At 44.1% G+C, this 19,602-nt stretch overlaps 1 protein-coding gene across 3 annotated transcripts; it reads right to left on the bottom strand.

The window, feature by feature from the left end:
- Nucleotides 1–630: 630 nt before the first annotated feature.
- Nucleotides 631–18,576, bottom strand: TTLL12 (tubulin tyrosine ligase like 12). Of its 3 annotated transcripts, none has more exons than XM_027901742.1 (14): nt 18,414–18,576; nt 13,543–13,718; nt 11,750–11,948; nt 10,223–10,382; nt 9,488–9,621; nt 7,875–7,951; nt 4,556–4,672; nt 4,273–4,467; nt 3,047–3,158; nt 2,751–2,902; nt 2,563–2,644; nt 2,117–2,185; nt 1,519–1,657; nt 631–897 (listed from the first exon to the last, which is right to left on the bottom strand). In XM_027901742.1, the coding sequence occupies exons 1-14, from the start codon at nt 18,531–18,533 to the stop codon at nt 746–748; spliced, it is 1,884 nt and encodes a 627-aa protein (XP_027757543.1). In that variant the 5' UTR covers nt 18,534–18,576; the 3' UTR covers nt 631–745. The 3 variants fall into 3 exon arrangements, with proteins under 3 accessions (XP_027757543.1, XP_027757544.1, XP_027757545.1); XM_027901743.1 differs by lacking the exon at nt 18,414–18,576 and adding an exon at nt 17,179–17,320; XM_027901744.1 differs by lacking the exon at nt 18,414–18,576 and adding an exon at nt 16,454–16,614.
- Between the last annotated feature and the right edge of the window lie 1,026 nt (nt 18,577–19,602).

The raw sequence follows: 19,602 nt of genomic DNA, 5'->3' as shown, positions 1-19,602 counted from the left end.
CAAGCTGCCAAACAGCCCTTCCTTAAGGCCTAAACTTTGAAGTCCAAAGACCGCTTGGGCTTCTAGGAGAGCGTTCCAAATCCTTTTAATTCCTTCAGGCATTCCTTCTGCATTCCTGTGCTGCCCTTGACACTGCCTCCTTCTTACTGACCCCTTCTCAAAAACCTGATTGATTTTAAGGCTGACAGCCAGCATCCTTAAAGGCTTCCTAAAAGCTGTGGTTGAGGTTGGCCTCTTTTTAAATAAGAAAAATGGGAAGAGCCATAAAATCTTGAGTCTCCTTAAGCCTCTGTTCATTATTTTCCCACCAGAACTTTTTGTATCTTTGTCTAAGGAGGGACAGATAAGAAAGAGAGATACCAACTCCAGAACGATTCAGTAAATTATACTTTTAATGCTGACACAGGGAACTTGTGCAATGCTGCCCAGCAAGCAAGCAATCAGGCTACCAGAAAAACAAGTCCACTGCCCTAATTACTGTCCTATTTTGAGGTCTCCCATATTCAACAAACAAGACACTTTTAACACACACCAACGATTTACAAGAAAGAACAAAGAATGACGAGGAAAACACGGACGTGATTATCAACACAGTATATGCTTATTCTTCTGATAATATTTTTTTTTCCCCCCTTGGTTATCAGTATAGGAAAACAGTTGCATCAGCAGCTCATAGAACTGAAATATTTCTCTTGCTGTTAAGCATATCTGAGAAGGAGATGGGTAGGAGCTGTGCCTCCTGTGGCTACACAATGCACGTCACGTGGCAGCCGTCTGGTTCGTCCAGAAACAGGGTGCTGAAGACATCATTGAAAAAGGTGGGGTGGTATTTGCAGGCTCTGTCACAGTCAGGATTAAAGTTCACCTCCAGGATCTGAGGCTGCATGATTCTTTTCCCTGTGAACACAAACACTGCAGCTCAGTACAAGCCCCAGAGAGATCCCGAATCGCTACCTGTCCTCGATCCAGAGATTACAGACGATGGCTGGAAAAAGCCATCTTGTGTGACCCAAACTGGGTTGGTTTAGTTTCAGTGGGTTTGGCTTTTACTGGAGGGACAGAGGTTTGTTCTACCATCATTATCCAGAGGACAATCATCCAACAGATTCTGCAATCGCTGTTAATCCAGCACCTCATTTAGAAAGAGAATTTGCAGCGATTCAAGAGGATCTTCCTGATACATCTGCCTGGCCTGAAACAGCCTGAAACATCTTCCAGAAAACTCTGCTTCTCCTTTCATGTCTCCAGTACACACCTTCCTTTCTTAAACCTCCTGGATATCCAGCAGTCCTGCTCTTTTACACTGCAACCACTCCCATTTGTTTGGGGTTTTTGTGTATGTTTGTGGTGGTTTGTTTGGGTCCTTTTGTTTGGTTTTTCCCCACCACCCCCCACCGGGTTGTTTTGGCTTTTTTTACAAACAGAGAACAGGAACAGCAGGGGCACAAGGGAAACAAGGAGGCAGCCAAGAACTTGACAGAATAAAGAGTTCAACATTCAGATAAACGAGCTTCTCACCATCTCTGCTGGTGTCCCATTTAAGCATCAAGTCAATGGCATATATTGCTCTGGATGAGGGATAATCACAGATGCCAAGAGGTGCAGGTTTAGCTGAAGCAACTTGGAACAGTTCAGCAAATGCCTTAAAAATATCTGCCTAACAACAGAAAAAAGGTCTCTGAATGAGAAGTGAGGTTCCACAAAAGCAATAAACGTGTTTCTAATCACTTCATTAATACAGTTTTTTAGAGCTTGTATAAATTACACCAAGCAACAGAGGAAAATCTGCACAGTAGTGGCTTCAAAATGTGCATTTAGACCTAATGACAACACTGGGGTAGTGAGGACTGGCTGTATTATTAAGTCCAACACGGTGTAATCACAAAGTAAAATCCTCAGATCATGAAATAAAAGTCTTTATCATCAAAGTGTTTGAGGGCGAATTATGCAAAGTTAAGAAATGCTTCTAAAGTAAAAGGTCAACATGTGATGTCCTTGGTAGAACTGACACACATAAAATATGTCTTACGAGATAAAAATGGAAAAGCTGAGTAAAAAAACCACACCCAAATAGATCCATGGACATTTACATGAGAAAGATGAGCTGCTGACTTACTTGTACTGTTGTCCAAGGATATTCAGGATACTGTTTTTCAAACAGAGGAATGAAGTCTTCACAGTGTACCTGAAACAGTTTAATTGGGAATGACTAAGACATGAGAATGGAATATCCAGTATTTTTTGCCACTCATGAAAATGCAGGTAGAGAACGGGGGAATTAGTTATGAAAGACCACACTAAGGCTTTGCCAGTGACAAGCTGCCACTCTCTGTAACTCTTCTGTTGTCTCTCTCAGTGTGGGTTATATTCAGGATGGAGGTTTGTGTTACTTTATATTAGCACAGATGCCTGGGGGGAAGAGGGGAAGGAGTCTAGGAAGTATTTGCCTAGGACTTGGGGTACTTTGAAAAAGGTTATTTGCTAATAGTCACAAAGCAGGTACTGGAAGATCCTCTAACAACAGAAAGGTGAGGGAGTGTGGTTTTTTTGCTGTTTGCTCACCTGTTTTAATGTGACACCAGGAGCATAATTCATGACCGTGAAATGCTTCTCATAGTCGTCCAAGTCATCAAGTGAGAACGCCCTGAGGAACAGAACAACTCCTTAAGTTTCCAAGGGGTCAGATTCAGCTCCAAGACCCTCCAAGGGGTCAGATTCCAGCCCAGGACCCCTGAGGGGAAGGGGATTACCTGTTGGAGAAACGCAGCCAGAACACGTCGTAGCTGTAGAGCCGGAGGGGCTTCACGGACCTCAGCAGCACAACGTAACGGATGTCGAACTTCACCATCCCCACGTCCTCCCTGTGGAACAGCACGGGCTCCTCGATGTATTTGCACACTACCTGCAACAAAGCCAGACCACAGACAGTGTCACTGAATCTGTTCAGCACAGATTCACACTGAATCTATTCAGCACTTCCCTCTGTGAAGCAGCTTTTTCAGCTCTGCCCTTTATAAATCCCGCTCAAAGCCACGCTCTCTCTGACCTTTGGGCTGCTTTCCCTGTGCCTGATGATGCTGTTAAGGCTGTTGGTGATATGGGTATCCAGGCTTCTGGCCAAGTTCCATGGTTTGCATATCCAGTGGTTGTCTTCTCCTCTGAGAGAGAGAGAAAGAGAGCAACACCTGTAAGTATCCACCTCATTCTGTCTGAACATCCACTTGAGCAGGTCCATAATCCTCTCCTGAAAAAATAATTCATAAAGCTGGGGGCTGCAGTGCAAGAACCAAGGATTTCTGACTGTCAGCTGGGAGCAGTAGGTGTTAGGATTAAAAGGGGGAACAAGCTTATTGTCTTTCACAGATAATTTTTTTTTCATTAAGGGCCCAGCACGATCTCACTGGTTATCTCCTTCTCCTGCATCTGACTCCATCAGAGGGGGAAAACAACCCATCAGCAGGACAGCACCTCCATGGACATGCACAGCTCTCCATCCAGGGGTCTGAGGACATTCTGGCAGGGTATTGTGCCGTATTCCAAGTTGGTTCCCTAATGACACCTCCAAATCATTAACATTAAATGACACCATAACTCATCACTTTGGGGAAAAAAACCACACAATATCTCAACAGCTCACATTGCAAGAAAATGAAAGCACAGCACCATCACCTCACTTTCTAGTACCAGACACCTCCAGGTGCCAAATTCTTTGAGTTATCCTTGAGAATAACTGGCAAGATGCTGGTCTTTCCATGTATCCTTTACAGTCCTAACTCAAAAGGACAGGGTGATGCTGCAGGTTTAAAACCCTAAAGCTCCACAACTGCTTTAAGCTAACACTAAAACTAAAGTTTACTTTCATAACCTTACAGAACCCAAGTACTTTAAACATTTTCCCCTCTGGCTTAAGTGCAGGAGCAACTGCTACTGTCCCCTGGAAAAAAAAAAAAACAAACAGACTTGTTGCAAACTCATTTTAAGCTTTTGTGTATCAATTAAATACAAGAGGTAAGGTCCTGACTGACTAGGCAAAAAGCAACGACCTGTATTCAAACCATGGCAAAGTTCCCGGGTTTCAAAATGTGCTGCTTAACTACTGTTACACTAAAAAAAAATAAATCTAAAAAGCTCACACTTTTCAGCAAAAATTCACTCGGACATAAAAACAGCATGAGCCAACCTGTGGTGGTGCAACAGCTGCCGAGCCCAAAATGAGGGAGGAATGCTGGGATCAAGAAAGAACAAAACTAAGGAAGTGAGAACAAGAGTCACCTTCTGTCCCGCTGCTGAAAGTAGCTGATGAACTGAGGCAGCTCTGTCTGGAGGTTAAAAGTCCGAGGCAACCACCTTGGCCCATCTGGGCCTCCAGCTCGTCTGGCAACGGATGCCAAGCAGTCCTTGACAGTCAGGAGGTTCTCACACGGGAACTGATTCACCATCACCTCGGGCCTCTCCTCACTGAGCTTCCTACAAAACAAACAAGTTGTCGGTGAAGGAGGGAGGCTTTGGGGAGGGAAAAAAAAATAAACTGTATTCTCAGGGGAACAATCCCAACCTGTAATCTTTGAAGTGAGAGAAGTTGTAGAGGATGTCTGCCTCCCCCTCGCTGTCCGTGAACACAAAGCGGGGATGTGTCAGGTTGTTGAGGACTTGCTGAATGTCTGTGAAAACCCTGGAAGAAGAAACAAACAAACAAATAAAAAAAAGAGACAAATGAAGGGAAACATCAGTTTGACCTGGAACTGATCAACTGGTGTTCGAACAGAGAAATTTCAGTCTTGACTTTCTCCAAGAATTACGGTTTCCCAGTACACGCTCCCTGTGATACACAAAAACATTTTAAACAGAAGTGGGACAGATTCAAAACACTGTATTTTGAGACAACTCTCCAAGACAGTTAAGTGGAAATAGATTCAAAAAAACTGTATTTTTGAGACAGAAATCTCCAAGGTGGTTTAGCCCTGACAGCTTCACAGAAGTCACAGCTCAGAAGGTGATGACCAAGTCCCTGACAGAGAAGCATTAGCAGGAATTCTCTACTCTGCATGAGAAGACCATGACCTTGTAAATACCTGCAGTGCTGGAAGAGCTCTAAAAATCAACCTGCTGTCACCCCCATGAAAGGAAGTCATAGGAAATCTTGTCAGGTTAACTCAGTAGCTTCAAAAGATTATTTTCCCCTGGTCACAACTTCCCACACAGAGACATTTGCAAATAACCAGAACTTTAGAAAGTGTGTTCCTTAGGTATGTGCAGGAAATACATGCAGCTTTGAGGTTTAATACAAATCTCCTCTCAACCCCATTTCAAACCACACCAAAACCCAACCCAAACCTGACACACATCCCACTACATGACGAAGAAGGAGGCAAGATGTTGCCTATCTCAGGAAATTCCCCTCTCAAATAAAACCAGTGACTTGAATGCTAAAATAAGCACGTAGAAATAGGGGTTATTTTGATGATTTTACAGCTTTAAGTGAGGTCACTTAATTCAGAATTCAGCATGTTGACTCCAAAATGAGACTGATACAGAAAAACTGTTCTTATAGTAAGGGAATATTTAAACAGACTAAGAAACCATTAATTTTTTCCACGGGAAACTACTATATCCTTCCTCCTTTCCAGACCTATTCTTACCCATTGTACAACTTTCCTCTCCTCCTCCACTACTAACCAACTGGAAGATTTATTCCCCAGACACTTCTCTGAAAAGATAAACTGCAAAAATAGCCCAGTCACAGGGGGGGGAAAATAAAGAACTTCTTTAAAAAGAAAAGTGTGTGAGATGCTCTGCATAGCTCCATGTGCCAAATATGCACAGAAGAACACGTGCAGCACGAGAACTGCTAAAATTTAAGTTGCTCAGGCAATCCCACACAGGTTTCCTTATAAATATACCCCACAATACAAAGCACCATCCCATTAATAAAGACACTCATCTCATGTAGTCCTGAGACCCAAACCTGGCTTAATGGGTCTTAGGAGCAAAAGGGTCATCAGATCTACACAAGTGGATCTATTCTGCTGGTTAAATCCACTCAGCAACAGTTTTCTTGTTGTTTCTTTTCCTTCTTGTGCTTAAGCCAACACACTGCACAGTTGTTTGTTTTTTTGCTCCAGGTTGTATGAACAGTATCTGGCTTCCAGCTCAGGAAAAAGGGTTAGAAGTTACTTTTCTGAGTAGCTTTCAGAATGACTGTAGCTTGCTACACCCATTCTGAAAAGCAAAGTGGTTGGCTAAAACTTGTAGAGTTCCATGTGTTTTGAGAAGTGGGTTCTTTCCCCTCCTTACCCCACAGCAAATACCTTTGGAACCTCTGGTTCATTAACTGAGTTTTCTCACAGAAATTCTTCCAAACAGGGTAACAAGGAGGTTGAACCTAAGTTGTTCACCTAGCCCTAGGCCTGAGGTGTTAAAAAAAAATTAAATCAGTGCTGAAAGTCAAACCTGTGGCAAACTCCCTTACTCCAATTAAAAAGAGAGAGTGGTAAGAAAAATGCTGCTGTACCAAGGGCCTGGGGGCCTTACACAGCATGGAAGGACACTGGGAGAGCCTGGCAGCATCTGATAAATCCAATAAATCTTACTCCACATCATTCTCTAGACATCATTTGATCAGTCACAGGTTTTCATGTCCGACCCCAAAACCCCTTCTTCTGTAAAATACAGAATACGGAGCCTGCTTTCCTAATCTTGAAGCCTTGCTGAGAAATTCATGTGCCAGGATGATGCATTTTAAGAGTTGCTTAAAGAATGTGAAAGTGCAGCACAAAAGAAACGGGGGGGGGCTCAACTGTTAAGAGCAGAAATGCCACTGTAACAAGCTGACAGAGGTTAAGATGAGAGGGGAAAATAAGGCTTTTAAATTTCTCCACCCGTTCTGTGTGCAATCCTCTGACCATAAAAGGTCCTGGGACAGACAAATAATTCCAGTTGGAGAATGAAAAGTTCCTGGAAACACTATGTAAAATTAATGTATTTCACTGCCAACACCTGTCACTGAGTTTAGTGGCCAGACCCCCTTAGGTGCTTTAGTATTAAGGCATAAATCTGAAAAAAAAAAAAAAAAATCAGATCTCTGCTCTGAAGAACTCAAAGACGATCAAGCCCAAGACAAAATGGAAGGAGTAAGTTGTCTGTGAAGCATTTAGTTCTATTATTCACTCTCTTCCCCCCTCTCCTTCTTCCCTCTCTGCTGTGAATGTGAATTCATTTGGAACAGAGGGCACAAAAGAAAGAGGCAGCAGCAATAAATCAGCAATAATAAATCAGCATTTCCCAGCATGCCATTAGGATGCATCTCCCTTTGACTCCTGTGTGTGAAAAAGAGGCAAGTACGGGACATTAAAAAAAGCAGTTTCTGCTTTTATTTGCTCAGTCTTGTAACCAGAGGTTTCAACTAAATTTCCAACCTAAAACATCCCAGGTTTTGGGAAGATTTCTGTTTGGCAATCTCATGTGGAGAAGTTACATTCACAGAGCAGCACAGGCACCCCTGTGGACATACATTCTATAATGCAGAAAAGGAGTCTTTATTATATCCCTTAATCATACTTTTTAGTGAAAACACCACTGGTGTGCGTTAAAACATTATGCAGCTTTCTTTTCACCCACAAGGTGGCACTTATTTAAAAAGAAAAAAAAAAAACAAACAAAAAACCCAACTAAATTTCTTTTTTAGAAATTCTGTAAGTGATTATTCACTCACTTTGAAGAATAAATTCAACAAGAGCAACTGGTAAGTCAAAATCACAGGCAAGTGGCTACATAAAATCACACCTTTCACTTTCCTCAAAGCTGGAAAAGGCCGAACACACTGCAGTTACTACACATGATCTTGGTAGGGAAGCATTTTGTTTGCAGATACCTACTTGAAAACTCTGTCTTTGGCATAAACTGGTGGGTTTATCACTGCAGGCAGTTTTTCCTTGTTTTCTGCTAAAATGGCCTGGAAAACACAGAAAAGCACAAAAAGTTAATACCAGGCAGAATGAAAGAGCTGCCTTAGGTCACACTCCACAATATTCAGCAGGTATGAACAGCAGCTGAGACCAAACTGAATTTTAAAGTGTAAACGCTCAAGTTTATAAGAGAAGTGACTGAAAAAACAGCATCATCTTTCAGGTGAAGCTACAGGCAAAATGTTTTGTGTGACTCAGTGTTCATGGAAGCATTTTATCAGCAATATCCTGCTGAAGTTCAGCCAGGTGAAATTTTCTCAGACTGTAAACCTTTACAGATACTCTTCTGCAATTTCTTTTCTCCATGTAAATATTTAAATACACACATATATATTTATATATTAATACATATATAAATATGTTTTAAATATATAGGTGTATATATAAATCTATATAAAAATTTATACAGACTTGTAATCACGGAAAATATGCCAGTCCATTTGCATGTCTCGTTGGTTCTGTTGTCTTTGGTGCAACTGAATTTCACCAGAGCTACATTTTGAGAATTGCATTATATTGTGTAATAAGCTGCTCAGAAAAACCAAATCAATCAGTACAAGAGCAGAGGAAGAAGGAAGAGCAAGAAAGAAATAAGTCCAAAAAATTAAGCCACACTGTTGTTGTAACAACACTCATTATTTTACATAGAACACTGAAGCTTTCAGAAAAATCAGAATAAGAAATGTAATACCCTTAGCTACAGCAAAGGTCAACAACAGGAGCAGGTTAACTTCATTTCTGAGCAGATATTGTTAACGACAAGCTGGATACAGCCTTTTCTGCCCCTCATCTCTCATAAGGAACAGATAGTTGGGGTATAGACTCATCTTTAGAAGCTGCACTTTGAATGCTGGCAATGGCCAGGACAGCATCCTCACTCGCATCAGCTGTCTTCATTTTTCCTAAAAGTGAATCTCATGCAGACTTGGTTCATGAAAAGGAGATTCCAAACATTAATTTTCACATCCTTAAAATATCCACCATATCCTTTATTAGAAAGGAGAGCTTGAAACGAACCAGGTGAGTGCTTTAGAGTAGTGCCATCCAATTAAAGACATCTCTGCTCCAACATTTAATGCTTCTGAACCATGACATTAAATGAGGAGCCCAGGAAGCCAGCCTGAAAAACGTATAACCACTCCTAAAATAGCAAAACACATCTTTCTGTAACTCAAGACTTGAACAGCAGGGCTACAGTCAGAAATTCAGTGCATCAAATATCTGACAGGAAGATGGATACCTCATATGCAGTACTTTGTAGCACGCTTATAGAAGAAGCTACACGATACTGCAACAACACACTAGAACTCATTTATGCTGCTTCAGTATTTAAACACTTAAAATATTATATGTAAATGTAAGATATTTGTCTCACTGTGCTATTCATTTTTTTTTTTTAATACACTCTGAAATCAGCGTTTAGGTTTAAAAAGAAGCACAACGAGAACTCCTGCGACGTTTTTTTCAGACACTGTCTCTTCTTGACAGAAGTAAAACATGATAAAAATTTGCTGAAATTCTACCTGGTAATACTCATCTGATGGCTCTGGTGTGAAGCAGCTGACATCCAACACCTCATCAGGCACCCAGGGCAGCAGAACACACTTCCTGATCAATCTGTCCGTTTCCCCGTGGGCATAATCACGAGTGACTTCATCTGCAGCACAACAGGGAGAACCTTTAGGAACTGTTTCTTCCTCCAAGGATAATCTTTATCAAGGCACATCACACAAAAGACAGCTGGACAGTTCATACCACCACAAGTTCTGTCACTTAAGTTAGAAGCAATTAAAGGACTACAGTAAAAAGGAGGTTATTTAGGAGGTTTATCTTCTCCACTTGATGGAGGCAAAGGTGGCCCCCGATCAAGATTTCAGGAATAAACTGCTGGTCTGGTGTTTCCCAACTTTCAACACTTGACTATCTGACTCAAAGCTACAAAGAGACTTTTAAGGAAGTTTTTTTAAACTTTTTTTTAACCCCTCAGATGACTAAACTGGCAGTTTCACTACGACAGCGATGCAAGATTGAAGTTCTCTGCCAATAAAAAAACAGCAACGTTTTTAGACTGGTAAAGGTCTTGATCTCACAGATTATGGAAATACCAGGCAGAGGACTTTTAAATTTGAAAGCATTACATGTATGCAGCCATTTTGGTCTTGAAATATTTGTTCTACTGGGAAATGCTCAGGGACTTGTAAGAATATTGCCCATCTTCCACTGCAAGCATTAAATAAAATAAATTAAAACACACTTACCACCGGTTTCCAGGTCTCTCAAAGGCCAGAGAACGGTGTAAGCAATTTGCTGGGGCATATAAAACAGAGGTGCTGTTGCAAAGCTGGGCTGATCCGAGTGCTGGATGCGTGATCCAAACTCATCCATGATGTACCAGACAGGAACCTTCTCCTCTGCAGTCTGTAAGAGGAAACAGGGTGAGACATCCTGCACATAACAAGTGCAAGAAAAAGCACCAAAGACAGAAAGATTAGTTTTCATCAAAACATTTCCTGCAGCATTTCTCATGAAAAAAAAAAAAAAATCCTGAATGAAAGGATAAACTTTAAATTGCTTGGTAGAACCACTGTGGTCCTTTCACAGAGTCAGAAATGGGACAGAGAGATTAGATTTGAGATATCCAAGCAGCTCAATGCCAGAGAAGGAAACAGAAGACAAGTTAACTACAGGCTGAATGAATTACCTTCCAGAAAATCACTTTTCAAGTGGTAGCACAGGTAATTCCACCTCACGAGCTACTCATGAGAAGTTGGGAAACAAAGACAACAGGGTAGAAAGACTCAGAGATACTGTTCAGGTCTCCTTTTTATTCAAGGAAAAAGAAAAAGCAGTCACAATGAATCCCTTTCTCAGGGATTTTTCAGGCCTGGCTCTACTGTGAGCTAAGCTTAATTGGCAAGAAGAGAACAACCTCAAGTCCCTGTGCTAAGAGGTGCAGGTTGATCACGTTCCCACTGCTCAGGGATCAGCCCAAAGAATTCACCTTTCTCCTCTTTTAACCCTAAAGACTCAAACTAGCCTTGGGGCTACATGGCAAACCCTACAAGGGGTGTTTTAGCCAAACCCTGAGAGATGTATGCCCTCAAAAATGGCACGTGTGCACTTAAAAGTGACTGAAGGCTCCAGACATGCTGGTCCAGAGCTGAAGAACGTGGGGCAGAGTGACCAAACCTGGTGTCTTATCATCTAAAAGTAGCAGCCCCTGGAGTAAAGTTATGCCTACAAACCCTCAGGCTCTGTCTTGAGGGCAGCTGGCTCTCACCTGAGGGTAAGCAAACATTTACACAGCACCAGCAAACCAGGAAGGTAAGTTATTTGACAGTGTACATACAGCCCTGGTGTGTAAGGCACTCTGTTCCAGGTGAGGAAAACTGCAAACACAGCTACAACACACACTGTCCTGCAAGACAAGTCGAATCTGTGAGAGGTTCTTTCCTCCACTGTGAAAAAGTTTGAGTAGGAAAAAAAAACCACAAAAAAAAGACATAGCATACAAGCAGACTACTTTTGCAGCAGACTTTTCTCCTCTCTATAAAAACCCCATCTTTCATCAGAAAAGCTGGGTTTTAGCTGTGCTTTAGGCTCTACGTGGCAGCTGCTCTGCTTCCATAAAGAGAAGTTTACTCTGAAAAGGACTTCTGTTAATTGGGTACATATCTCTGTTAATATCCACCTAACTGGAATGTCTTCACCCCAAAACGTTTAGCATCCTAACCAGGTTTTTTGGGTTTTTTTTGTGTGTTTTCTTTTTCCCACTAGAGGCTCACCCCTTGAGAGAGCTGGTAGGTCTGGTTGTATTTCCACATCTCCCGCAGCACTTGCTCGACGCTGCCCTCGTCCGGGATCTCCCCGTGGAAGTCGATCCCCATGAGATTGGCCATCCTGTGCAGCAGCCCCGGCACGTGGAGCAGCTGCTGCCGGGCGTGTTCCACCCGGTACGTCCAGGCGTGGTCGATCAGGAAAACGCTTAAAAGGGAATTTGGGTGGCATTACTTACACACCGGCCGTGTTCTCACACGTCCCCAGCCAAAAGTTCTGTGAATTGCCCCGCAGATGGTTTGATAACTAAATCTCCTCTTACTCACCGAGTCCACACACACACACACACACTGTGGATTTTTACAGCTTAGTAAACTTTCCAGCAGTAACTTTACACTCTTTGTTTTGTTCTAAAAAGTTTATTGGGCGTTAATACTTCAATAAAAACGAGGAGCAAACAGAGAATAGAGCAGTCTGTTTGTAAGCCTAGTTCGTTCTTCCCTTTCAATCACTGTTAACTCCACTGCATCAACCTGATATTCTTGCCTGAAGAAGGAAAACAAGGCATTAATTTTGCAAGATTATTCCAGGACCTTGACAGCCATGAGCAATGTGACATCTGCTGTCTTCTGCAAAACTAGGTGGGGAAGTCTCATCATCAAAAGCCTGTATATGCTGTTAAAAGAAAATGGCTAAGTTTTAAGTTTTGATTGTTTCGATTTGGTTTGGTTTTTAACTTGGGTGGGCTGGGTCACCAAGTTATTTTCAGAAAAAATGGCATTGTTTAAAAGAATTACAGTCCAACCCAAAATAAAACCATACACATCTGGCACAGCTGCCCTTGACAAGTTTAACCCTGATTTAGCCTGCCTGATTTTGAGGAAAAACCACACAGTTATTCAATATTTTGGTTATATCACCTTGCTGCACCACCTCAGAGAAAACTCTGAATTCTACTTGCTAACAAAAACCCCAAACCAAACAAAAAAACCCCAAAAAACAAAACCAACCAAACAAAAAAACCCCAAACCCAAACAAAAAACCCAAACAATCCACAACAAAACCACCCCACCACCTGTATTTCAGAAAGTTTAAAAAATAAGTCAGCTGTCACATAGGGCGAGTACCCTCGAACAATTTCTGCATCCCAGGTTCCACATGCAGCTGAAACCTCATTTCATTTTAAAATTAAGGGCTCCAGAGAACGCTAAGGTCAAGCTCTCTGGAAATGTGAGCAAACAGGCGTGTTGGGTGTTCAGCTCCTTCCTCCAAACACACCTGCAAAGAAGCCCAAGGTTATCACAGGAGGTACTTCTGAACTTCACCATTTATGTGCTTCATCATGAGCTTCACCATCATATTTAGAAAGCAGATGACTTAGTTTAAAGCAGGGATATTACCCTGAAGCTGCTTAGTGCCTCCTTAGCCTGGGATTTGGGAAGATCACAAGTGCTTCTTCAGTGCGTTTTTTTTTATTTATTTTTTTTTTTCCATGGGCACAGTCTTGCAGATACGAAGTTCTGGTTTTGTCTCTGCAGAATTCATTTCAAGGTTGCCTTTCCCCTCTTTTCTCCCTCAGTTCACTAAAACCACTTTCCTGCATGATTTAGAGAGGAACAGTGTTAAGGTACCTGCATTCACTCCTCTGCAAGGTGAATGCACCTTTCCTCAAACACACAGCTGTGTCTTAGAGTGGGAAAAGAGGATTTCTGAACGGGGTCAAACAAGTTTCAAGGCAAACTATCACTATAATTTTTGGGTTTCACACAACTCGAAGACTGAACATTAAATCACTGCTCACCTGTTGGGGTTCGAGGCTTGAAGCCCGTTCTCGTTTGTTACAATCACTTTGAAACAAGGCCCATTTCCAGGATTTGGCTTCTTTTTCAATTGTTCTTCCATTTCTTCATCACCTTCATCATCATCATCCACCTCTTCCACTTGCATTATCCCGAAGTAGTCACCAGCATCAAACACCTGAGATGGAAAGTGCACACAATATCAAGCAATTGGTTAAGGCAGTGCCCTGATATGCACAGTGCAACACTTGTAGACATTTTTTTGCCTGCAATCTGATAAAAATTGGCATTTTTACCTTAACAGTATTTATTATTTCCCAGCTGAATAGAACTGTTTATTTGGGAAGCTTCTTTGTTAACACTGGCAGGAAGCTTTGTTGGTTTCTTTCCTACCAACAGGTCTATTAATGATTGTCTATTAGTTTAATGCCTCATTAAGAACTTCAGAGGCTGGAAACAGAATACCTTGGCTCAACCTTTCCTCAAATCAACAATTTAAGACCTGCAAAACCAGGTGCTACCCAACCTCCACAACCACACTAAAGTACACTGAGGTACCTGAAGAAAAAGAGCTTTTACCAACAGAGATCTGAATAAGAAAAAACAACCACAGAATGGCTGGGGTTACAAGGGACCTTAAAAACCCATCCCATTTCCAGCCCTGCTGCCACAGGCAGGGACACCTTAATAACTAACATAAGCACATGCATTTTTCTTAGGGTAAAGAAAATTACTTTGCAAACAAACTCACTAGTGATTAAAAACACACCTATTAAAAAAACCACAAAAATCAGAAACTGACTCAGCATCTCCCACTTCAGCAAGTGTCAAAATAGTCAGTAGCTCTAATTTATTCCTAGTTTTCCAGTTTTGCTAGAAGAGGATAACATTACTCAATGGTGAGCAGCATCACAGCCTCTTGTGTTGTAAGAGCAGCCACCAACGTTTAAATCCCTGCACAGCTGCCTGGAAAATTCACAGCAGCTGCAAGGCAGGTCCCAGCCAAGGGAAGAGTGGCCTTCAGGGGTGCTCATGACTCCTTTTCATCAGGCTGGCTCCCAGCTGGATCATCTCCCACGTCTGGTTCAACCACACAAGTGTTAATCCCAGCCCATGGCAGCCAAAAAAGATCTGCCAGGGCACTCGTGTTCCACCCTCCCCTGAAGTGACACTTCAGTGCTCCTGCCACTGGCTCGAGAGCAGTCCTCAAGGAGCTCATTAGCCAGCAGGAGGAACTGCAGCCAAGTCATTAGAAGATTAAAACTGCAAGTGTGAATCCCTGGAGCACTTGACAGGTGCTACTGTGTGGCTTTCTACACTTCTGTCTACATCTTTTTTCTACATCTTTTGTCTTAAGAGTTTGTAGGGTAGGAGGTGAGCCACTGACTCAGGTGTAGCTTCCACTCCCAACAGGCTCCACCTGTTCACCAAACACTCCTGGATAAATGTTAATATGAGCTCAGGGCCACCTCAATCAGTGGCTTTTTGCGAGGGTTTTGTTGTTTCTTTTTAAACTCATGACGGGTGATGCAAACACTGATGGCCTTGTGGCAGAAGCACCTCGTTGTCAGGGGGGACACAGCACTGCTGTCCTCCCCTCCCTCCCTTCGAGGTAATCTGTCACACTGAACCTATTAACACAGCAGCTGCATTAAGGGAATCTTAATTAAGCTACTTAAGCAAAAACCAGCTGGATAAGATCACGCCACCAGTCTGAAAAACACAACCTCTGGCTCGAAGCAGAGCAGGGAGAGCTCCCTTCAAGTGCTCCCCCAGAGTAACCAACAGCGTCTAGAAGAACAACAAAAGGGTACCAACAACACATTCTGGTGGCACAACCACTTGCAAGCAAAATGTGTCTGGGCAAAACCCCTCCCTCTCCCTGCTCGGGTGCAGTTCCAACCCAACAAACCCGAGGAAGCAGAGAACTCAGTAACAAAGCAGGCACATGCCACGACAATTACAAGTGCAAGCTGCTTTAAAGGCCACAGGTAGACTCTGAGCAACAGCCTGCCCTCCCCTGCCTTGCAAAGTAAAGCCTAGTAGTATTATCATGCTGCACTCCTTCTAGTAATTAATTAAAAGCCTCCATTTCTAACTGGGATGAAACTCTAAGCGATCCTTTGCCAGCAACATCTCAGGGCTATAAAAAATCTTGCTGCAATACACACACAGAAGCCTGCGTATGGCTGGAATAGGGGGAAAAGAAAAAAAAAAAGAGAGATCGTGAATAAAATTGGATGCAGGCACTGCGTTTTCCAGGCTTACACAAGGTTTATCCAGTAACATAAGAAACAACCATCACGACAGAAATGCAGTTTTGGTGTTTATAAAAATTGATTACACACGCATCTGTTTTGTTTCTGAAGTTTCTGTCAGGGACACAGAGAAGTTTTCCTCCCCAGCAGACGATGAACGCTAAATGCAGAACAGATAAATAAAGGCAGGTTTTACCAAGCTACCAGATATGCTGTGTTTTGAATGAGCAATCCAATACATAATCCAAACACAGAATGCTCCCAGAAGGAAAGCAGATCTCAAGGTAAATTAAAAAGAAACACCCAAACTCTTCGTTTTTCACAGGTTGTAAGGCTTTAGGGTACACAAAGGAGGGAGGGGTGTATTTATTCCACGTTGAAGCACATGTGTGTTGGAAAACAGTTCCTTGGGCTGGCTTCTAGAGGAACTGATGCAAGAGATATTTTTATCTCTATTATGGATGCAAATTTTTCAAGTCCTATGCTAGAAAGTTTTAATCTTTGCAACAGGTTAGGACAAACGAAAAATTCCTCCCACCTCCACACGTGGAAACAAGGACACTCATCCTATGCTCCACGTTGCACCGGTTTTCTTCCCCCCTCAGTTATTCTTTATTACTGAGGCTCCCAAAACATTTTCATCCTGTCCCCTCACCTCCTTTGCTTTCTTTCCTGCTCTCCTCCAGCCATTCCTTGTGGTGCAGTTCTAAGTGAGGTGGTGTAGCTCTGTCCTTACCTCCTCAAGAGGTCATCCCAGTCCACAGCACTCCTCACAGGAACTTTTCCTGGACATCCCAACCTTCTCAATATCCTTTTGCCCTTCTTCTGGACAAAACCCTGAAGCTACAGCAGTAGAGACAAGCACCCTCAGCAGACTAATTTACCTTCTCAAGCTCACTGGAATCATTAAACCTCTTTCTCCACATATGCCGGAACACTGAGTATGAAGAACACGCTCTGCCACCACTGCAAGCAAAATGAAACAGAAGGAGCAGCTGCTGCCTTAGGGCACATCCTTTCCTCATTCTGCCTCTCTAAAAAGATCAGGACCACGGGTCTCCTCTCACTCCATTGTCTTACCTTCTAAATGCTGGTAACTCCTTTCCTACAAACACTCATTCCTATCATGACTTGCTATGCTTCTCTCCTGAGCCTCCTTTGAAGTTGAGAAGTTGGGGAAAAGAAGCGTTCAAGTGATTAAAAATGAACTTGAACAGAGATGTTAAGCTGCAGTCCCCTCTCCTTCCCCACCGTCCTACACTACCTGTTCAAACTTCTCATCCCACCCTACTTGTTTCCTCACTGCTCGTCATGCCCTCCAGCAAACCACCACGAGTTCCCTTCCCTGCTCTCTTTCTCTCCCCAGGACTAAAAGTTCACCTCATTTATCTCTCCTCCTCCAGGTCGACTCCTCCAGACTCCCTCGAGCACTCTCAGGTCTCCAGACAACTAGTTTCGGGTTGCACCTCCTTCCTGCCTCGGTTCCTTATTCCTTTACCTCCACAAATCCAAGAGAGCTTTCCTCATCACTGAGGCTGGGTTGGGTACGTCCAAACCAAAAAAAAAAAAACCAAAAACAACACACCTTCAAAATTCAACTTGTGTCCTTACAAGTTTATTCTAAGTGACTCCTCGGCTTAGCTTCTCTTCCTTTTCTCGCCACAAAGCTCCAGGGAGCGAGCAGGTGGTTGCTACAAAGGTGAAAAGGGATACTCTGTCCTGGAGCTGTCCCTGTGCCACCACATTCCCTTTAGTTCAGGGTCAGGTGTTTCAGCTGGAGCTGAAACACAACCAGCTCGGGCAAGGGGATGAGCTGTATGATGCCTGGACAGGGCTACAACAGGGGAACTCAAGGCTCAGACAGGGCAGCATCCCCGAATTTATGCCACTGCATCGATGAACGGCAATTTTACAAAGGCTTACAGAATTCAGCCTGATAAAAAAGTCAGCACTACCCCTCCCAGACTGCTTTACAAAGCAGCCCTTGAATTATTATTGCCAGAACGTTCTCATACCAGCATCCCTGTTCTTTGAGAGAGGTGAGGAGCTTTTAATTGGATCGGGAATTAATGTACAAACTGAAAGCACTCCTGGGGAACATCCCGAGACAGGTAACTTGTGCGTGCAGGAGACCACATCTATCTGCACAGATAAATGACTGAGGGCAGGGCAGACCTGCCTGCAAACTGGGAAAAAAACCCCAGAAATAATAATAAAAAAAGCATCTGCCAATAGCCAACCCAAACCGTCGCGGATTAACATATAGCAACATTACTACTACTACTGCTGCTGCTTTTTAAAATTCCTCTTCGGCAAGAAGGGCTTAAGGCTTTAGGACACTGCCATGGGTTTGGCTGCGACAGAGCTAATTTTCCTTCTTGGCAGCTGCGGTTTTTTTTTTTTGGATTCATCAGCTCCCTCCAGCACTGCTCCTCTCCGCTCTCTCCGAGCGCTTCGGACGCCTGGGAACAGATCAGCACACCTGGATCCATTTCATCGCCCGCCGTGTCGGTATCGCATCGCATCGCAGCCCACCCTCCCCCTGCCGAGGAACACCCCGGCTCGGTTCTCCTCCGCCGGGGATGGAGGGGCTGCCCCGGGCGCGGCTCACCCACCTCTGCCCGCAGCTTTCGGCTCAGGCTCTCCCAGTACCTCGCCGGCACCCCCGAGGCGCGGAGCGCGGCCCCGTGCAGGGCCACGAAGGCCGCCGGGTCCCCCTCGCCGTCCCCCGACATGGCCGGGCCCCGCCGCTCCCGCCGCCGACCGGAACACCGCCGGGAGGAGGAGGAGGCGGCGGCTCCGGCCCCGCGGAGGGCGGGGAGGAGGGAGGTGCCCGCGGGAGCGGAGCGGGGCTCGGCCGTGCCCGCGTCCCACACGCCCCCCAGGAGGAGGGGGCTGAGGGGAGGGGGGTGGCTCCGCCCTGCCTGAGCGGGCGCGGGCTGTGCTTCTGCTTTCCCCCTAATAAAATCACAAAAAGCGTCAGTAAAATCGCAGCGCTTGTCGCCCCGGCGGCGTTTATTTTTCCCAGCGTTTCCCGACCAAGGGGCTCTTCCCAGTACCTCCCCGTAGCCAGCTGCGGGTGTGGCGCGATGCCCGGCGAGGGGCTGGCACAGCCCCACAGCCCCACTGCCCACGGCAGCGGGGATTGCTCTTCGGGAGCTGCGTGTCCTGGGGGAAAACTAGACGTTTTTTAAATGAAAAGCGCCTTTTATCACTATTTCGAACTCCGACAAGTAAATTTTAACGTCTAGGCCTCTCTTAAGTACCTCAGTACAAGAGGGAGGTGTGCTTTCCGCAACCAGGGAGCTGCCTTCCCAGTGCTGTTCAGAAGAGTTCTTCTTCCCATCCTTCCGAGATTTTGTGGGGAATGGCCCAAACCATTTTCACCCACAGCTCTCTGAACATCCCTGGTAGCTCTGGTCTCAGCTCAAGTATGGTCACAAAGCTACAAGAGCAGGTGTCCAACACTCAAGAGGGCTTTGCTGTGCCTGATAGAGAGAGCAGAAAGACATTAAAAGCGGTGCCTACGTGCTGTAACATCACCCTTTAGCAGACGGGGATCCAGCTCAGTCTTCAGGATGGATATCTGAATAGTAAATGCAGGCAAATGTTCCTCTTTGCCCGGGACCGTGTCTGCCTCCCCACGCGCTGCGTTCCCACATTTCCTCGGCATAAAAAGGCTCCGCTGGGATGTCGCTGGGGGGACCTCCCTGATTAAACAGCAGAAGATCAAAAAAAAAAAAAAAAAATAGTTGTATTTCCAGCGTTCCTTGACTGGGTTCCTGCCCTGCTACCTTGAGTTTG

Source organism: Empidonax traillii, unplaced genomic scaffold (genome assembly GCF_003031625.1).
Source record: "Empidonax traillii isolate 1590-97213 ecotype Southwest subspecies unplaced genomic scaffold, ASM303162v1 scaffold809:size313224, whole genome shotgun sequence".
Lineage (NCBI taxonomy): Eukaryota > Metazoa > Chordata > Aves > Passeriformes > Tyrannidae > Empidonax > Empidonax traillii.
Note: the sequence above shows the minus strand (reverse complement) of the source record. Positions and strands in the feature narration are given on the sequence as shown.

Bases quoted from the DNA above. Each gene is read 5' to 3' on its own strand.
- TTLL12 (XM_027901742.1), bottom strand. From the start codon at position 18,533: ATGTCGGGGGACGGCGAGGGGGACCCGGCGGCCTTCGTGGCCCTGCAC. The intron at 4,673-7,874 runs GTAGGTATCTGC...TTCTTCTTCCAG, and splicing joins GCCAAAGACAGAGTTTTCAA to GGTTTTCACAGACATTCAGC. The intron at 2,645-2,750 runs GTAATCCCCTTC...TCTGTTCCTCAG, and splicing joins TGGCTGCGTTTCTCCAACAG to GGCGTTCTCACTTGATGACT.